The 6,204-nt window shown below is 36.0% G+C and overlaps 1 protein-coding gene across 1 annotated transcript; it reads right to left on the bottom strand.

Annotated features, from left to right (window-relative positions):
• Positions 1 to 4,876: 4,876 nt before the first annotated feature.
• LOC137649528 (KRAB-A domain-containing protein 2-like) lies at positions 4,877 to 5,299 on the bottom strand. The gene has a single exon (XM_068382512.1). It carries the CDS (start codon positions 5,297 to 5,299, stop codon positions 4,877 to 4,879), a length of 423 nt encoding a protein of 140 aa, XP_068238613.1.
• Positions 5,300 to 6,204: the final 905 nt, after the last annotated feature.

The following is a 6,204-nucleotide window of genomic DNA, read 5'->3' as shown; positions in this document are numbered from 1 at the left end:
ATGAAAGAAGGGGATGTGTATATTCCTATAATTTATCATTACATTCATTATACAGTGTTATCAATCTTAATCATCAAAATTAATAACGAAGAATTATTAAACATGTCCACAATTGCTATTTATTATTAATATTATTATTATTATTATTATTATTATTATTATTATTATTATTATTATTATTATTATTATTATCATTATTATTATTATTATTATTATTATTATTATTATTATTAGAAAAATAAAACAAGCAATGAAATATATTAATACATACATTTAGCTATATTTCAAAACTGGCTACTCATCTTATCTGGCAAGACGTGGAATATATATCAAATTAATTTTTAAAACTATGATAACCTAAATTTCTTCACAGCCAAACAAAATGCCCTAAGGTTATGAGAAAATCTCTCTCTCTCTCTCTCTCTCTCTCTCTCTCTCTCTCTCTCTCTCTCTCTCTCTCTCTCTCTCTCTCTCTCTCTCTCTCTCTTACATTATATCAAGAGCCCCTTGTAAATTCTTAGACCTTCAAACAATGACAAATATGTAGAAACCATAGCATATATGGATATCCCCACAAGGAGCCTTACCGTACCTTACCTTATATCCTTATTCTATGTTTGGGTTCCTCCAGGTTCCTCAGTGTGACGCACCTCGTATATCCACGAGAGAGTTGCTAATACATCTTCCAGCGTATTTTGCATCTTCCAGTCTTGGATAGTCGGGGATGCATCTCAGGTATTTATCGAGCTTATTCTTAAACACATCTGCGCTCACTCCTGATATGTTTCTTAGATGAGCTGGCAGTCCATTAAATAGTCGCTGCATTATCGATGCTGGTGGGTAGTGGATTAATGTCCTGTGTGCCTTCCTTAGTTTTCCTGGTATAGTTTTTGGGCACTATTAATGTACCTCGGCTTGCTCTTTCTGATCATTTTAGCTCCATGATATTTTTAGTAATTCCTTCGATTTACTTCCATGCTTGTATCATCATGTAGCATTCTCTTCTTTCTAGACTGTACAATTTTAAAAAATTGCAGTCTTTCCCAGTAGTCAAGGTCGCTAACTTCTTTTATTTTAGCAGTAAAAGCCCTTTGTACACTCTCTATTTGTGCACTACCCTTTTGGTAGTGTGGGTACTATATCACATTGCAGTACTCGAGTGTACCACGTACATAAGTTTTGTAAAGCATAATCATTTGTTCAGCTTTTCTTGTTTTAAAGTGTTTGAGTAGCATTCCCAATTTTGCTTTACATTTAGCCAATAGTGTTGCTATTTGGTCGTTGCATAACATATGCCTGTCTAACATTTTCACCGAGGTCTTTGATTGTTTCCTTGTTTGTGATTGTCTCGTTATTAAGTCCCCTGTATGCATATATCATTCCTTCTCTGTTTCCATAATTTATTGATTCGAATTTATCGAAGTTAAATACCATCCTATTTATCTCCGCCAATTGATATATTTTGTTTAGATCTCTTTCTAATGAGTTCCTATCTTTATCACAAGTAATTTCTCTATTTATTCTTGTGTCATAGGCGAAACTTCCCACTACATTGTCTTTAACATTACAGTCTATGTCAGAGATCATAACAACAAACAGCAGTACAGCTAATATCGCACCCTGTGGCACGCCAGATATTACCTGAACTTCATCTGATTTCTCGTCATTTCCAACAATTATCTGTTTTCTGTTTTGCAGGAATACTTTTGCCCATTTTCCTATCTTTTCAACAATATTATGCTTGCTCATTTTTTTCTCTAATATATTGTGGTCTACCTTGTCAAAGGCTTTTGCAAAATCTAGATAGATCACATCTGTTTTTTTTTCATTTATCATATTTTTGCATATGTTTTCATAGTGTACAATCAGTTAGGTTTGTGTACTTTTATCGGGCAAAAAACCGTATTGACCTATATTGAATAAATTATTTTTAACCAAATAATTCGTTATTTTCTTTTTTATTACCCTTTCATACACTTTCATAATATGTGATGTTATACTAACAGGTCTATAATTGCTTGCCTCTAGCCTTGATCCACTTTTGAAAATACGGGTTATATTTCCTAATTTATGTTTAACATATATCTCGCTCATATCTACACTTTGTCTTAACAGTATTGCAAGCGGCTTTACGATAGTGTGTGCAGTTTTCTTTAACAAAATCGCTGGAACTCCATCAGGCCTGGCCGCTGATCCATTTTTAATTTCGCTTATAGCCTGCACAATATCTGCTTCATTAATATATATATGTGCTAGATACTCATTATTTTCTACTCTCATTTCTGTTTCATTATTCTCATTCGCAATTCTTGCCGTGAATTCACTCATATATTTTTCTGCTAATATGTTGCATATTTCCTTTTTTTTTATTCGTTAATCGTCCTTCATTTGTTAGAGGGCCTATTTCTAGTCTCCCTTTATTCATCTTTTTTGTATAGGAGTAAAGTACTTTGGGCTTTTTTTTTATATTTTGAAGTGCCCTTCCTTCTAAATCTCTTTTTTCATTTTCTTTCGATTTTATAGTCTTTTGTTCTGCATTTTCTATCTTACTTTTTATTTCCATAATTTTTCATACATTTTTTTTCTTTTTCAAGATTTTTCTTCCCCTTTCTAATTTTATGAAATAAAATTCTTCTGTCTCTTGGTTTGGATGTCTGCTGTTTATTTTTCTTTTTTTCGGTACATACTTTTCAACAATTTTTTCTAGTATTTTGTACAGTATATGCGTATTTAGCTGTACATTATCACTTACAAATGCTTTTTCCAATCTTCATTTAATTCTCCATTTATATTCCTACTATAAAAATTTTATTTTCCATATCCTTCCCATCGTTTTGTGCTTTGTTTATCTCTGCGTTCACTTGCTTCGGAATGGACTAGTAAGTCTATGACATTGTGGTCTTAAATTCCCGTGTTATACACTATTATTTCTTCAACATAATTCACCTCATTCACAAATACTAAATCTATTATATTGTCCATTCATGTTTGAATGTGGTTTATTTGTTGCATATTATGTTTTTATTGCATATCTTGAAGCTTTTCAAATTTCCTCTTATCTTCTGCGCTATGTATATATACAACTACTTTCTTCTATCCGTTCTTTCCAGTCCACGAAAGGAAAGTTAAAATCTCCAGATAGGAGTATATTCCAGTCCTTATGGTTTCTACATTTATCATCTATTTTTTTCTATTGTTATGTCAAACTCCTTAGTATTTGAGGGTCTGTAAACTACAACATTCACGAGTTTTTCATATTCAAATTCTACAACAATCAATTCACATTCTGTGTTGCTGTATTTTTCACAGAATTTTCTTTGATTTATGTCTCTCCCATATATTGCGGTTCCCCCTTAATTCCTATTTGTTCTGTCTGATCTATATGTTTGGAAATACTTTATCTTCTTATCACCGCCAGTCTCTTGGGAATACCATGTTTCACTTATAATTAATATATCTATTTTTATCAATTTGGGTTAGTTCTTCTTAGAACTCTATTTTCCTTTTAGAGTTACTCGTGACTAAACCCTGTGCATTCATCACTACGATGCTTTGTGTTTCATCCTCATTATTTAATATTGGTAATAATATGGATTCTCCCATGCTTCCTTCCTGTTCTGATATGCTGTTCTTTTCTTAATTTCCAGGAATTCTGCCATTAAAAAATCGGAACTTCTCTTTCGCCTTCATATTTATTTTTGTGTGTATACCTGCAATTATCCCCATATCTGCACCAACCCCTGGCATTATACTTGGCTTGTTCTTTTATATCTTATTTTGTTTTATTTTTGCTTTCATTTTTCTTTTCTGTTTGTTTTTGAGTTTTGTGACTTTGATTCATGGTTGAAGGATGCATATATCGACAATTTTTTTTGAATTTGCATCCTTTTCCTTCTTTCAGATATTTGCCTATTTTTGGATGGAGATCTCTGCATTCGTCTCCATATCCGTCTACATATGCACATTTACCATATATTTCACAATTATGGCATATCTTTGGATGCTTGTTGTAGCATCTCCCGCCAAATCTGCAATTCCCTCTTTTCAGTGAATTGCAGACTTTATCTTTCTTTTCTTTTTTTCTTGCTTTCCCTATAAGTATGTAGGTATGGGTAGAGTCTCTTGGGTCTATTATTTGATTCCATCTGATAATTCATTTCTTCGTACATATGTTGTTGAATGGTATCATATGTTGTATCAATGATTTCCTCTGCATCCTTACACATATCCATCCTTGTTCGCCAGCTCGCAGATCTACGCGACTTCTTTTCACCATCCTTTGTGCTTGAGAAGTTTGTGCATCGGCTGCTTCACGATGACGCCTTTTGATTTCTTTGATGCGTTCTGCAACTCTGTGGTTTTCAACAGAGGAAACAGGACTGTCAGATGGAGAGGGTGAGAGAGACGTTACGGGCTCTTCTGATTCTCCAGAAGAAACAGGACTCTCAACATTGTAGGCACATCTTGTTGCTGTGGGCGAGGAAGGTCCTGTGGGTAGATCAAGGATTTCAGCTGTCATTGGCTGGCTTGTCACATTGTCACCAGTGTATTGTGTTGTAGTGCTGCCATGTTCGACTGGGAGCAGAACATCCTCTGTCAAATCATGTGTTGGTGTTTCATCACTCATAGCTTGGATCTGGTTTGCAACATCATCAGTTTGGGAGAGAGAGTTGTCATTGTCAGAGTCTGGCCTGATTGGTGTGACAGCAAGAGGATCCTCCTCAGTCTCCATCCGAGCATTCACTTCCATCGGCAAAGACGAAGCAGTAAGTCCTACACGAACCTCACAGCCAAACATTGCAGTGTATTGAGAGCACTTTATCCCGGAAGGGAGAGCACTGTTTTTCTGGAACTGAAAGAACTTGATGGCCGTAGGCTAGTCTTGTGAGTTATTGTCAGCCATCCATGCCACCAGCATATCTTTAATATCACCGTTTGCGAGCTCAACCGACCCCTGACTTTGGGGATGGCGAGGCTTACCACACACCAGTGTTAGTTTTGGCCAAACTTCCTTTAGCTCTGTAATGACTTGTGAAGTTAACTCGGATCCATTAGCGCTTTGGAGAATAAAGGGGGTACCAAAGAGAATAAAAACGTCCAGTAGATGAAAAGCGATCTCTCCAACTCTCTTAGACGTCAAGTCTCGAAGGATGCAAAACTTCATCAGGTGATCCTGGTACACCATGATCCATTTCTTATTGGATCCACTGGGCATGCTTTGCATTTCAATTAGAACCACCGGACCCCTTGATAAGAATTCCTTGGTGAGTGTTGGACGAACGACAACCCCCTTCATCATCGGCCGTTTTCGTTTCTTTTGGCATTCTTGACAGAGTGAATTGAACAGCTCAACGGCCTTAGTTGGAATGTTTGCAAATTTCTTTTATAATTCTTTCAACATCCGGTGCCTTCTGCCATGGCCTGTTGAGATGTGGGCGCTCTTGAAAACGTCAAACGTCTCCTTGATACTCACATAGTAGAGTGGTGACTCCTGTCGTGTCAAACGTCTCTTTATCAGTTTTTCTGCAGTCCCACACTGGAGTACTTCATACCTGAAAACACAGTTAACATTAGAGAGACAGACACACAATTAGAGAGAGAGAGAGAGAGAGAGAGAGAGAGAGAGAGAGAGAGAGAGAGAGAGAGAGAGAGAGTGAGTAAAATAATAGATTGAAGTGATAACTTACTTCTCCAACAGATAATATCCATGCCACCCCTTGGCATGTGAGTTATCAGCTGCTGCTTTCAGGCCATCGGTGGTCTTCTGATAGTCACACTTTAGAATTAATCATTTTTTGTTTGCTTTAAAATGATCCGTGAGGTTTTGTGTAAACCTTTCCTCGATAGACATCTTGACTGCTGGAGGAAAAGGATGAATAAAGCAATAAGTCAGAGTTGCTTGAAGAAGAGGAAGAATAAAGCAACGAGCAGTGAGTCAGACACTTTGGAAAACTGAACCATTCGCTCATGTCTTAGTCGTTTAAACGCAAACACTCACTAAGAGAAACTGAAAGGTCGTTAAGTTAAACTATGCTATGTGTAATTGTGTGTGTGTAATTATACTGTGTTTAATTGAAATGTTCATAGATGAAGGTTACGCGAATTCAATGAATGCTCAATAGTATGAACACGTAAAATGACAGGTCTAATTTCACAGATTTTGCCTAATCACTGGAAATTTCGGTGATTACGTGAAATCCCTGA

The sequence above is a fragment of the Palaemon carinicauda genome, chromosome 11, assembly GCF_036898095.1.
Source record: "Palaemon carinicauda isolate YSFRI2023 chromosome 11, ASM3689809v2, whole genome shotgun sequence".
Classification (NCBI taxonomy): domain Eukaryota; kingdom Metazoa; phylum Arthropoda; class Malacostraca; order Decapoda; family Palaemonidae; genus Palaemon; species Palaemon carinicauda.
The sequence above is the reverse complement of the archived record's forward strand: the minus strand, read 5'-3'. Positions and strand labels throughout refer to the sequence as shown.

Excerpts from the sequence above, each read along its gene's own strand:
- LOC137649528 (XM_068382512.1), bottom strand. The coding sequence starts at position 5,299 with ATGATGAAGGGGGTTGTCGTTCGTCCAACACTCACCAAGGAATTCTTA.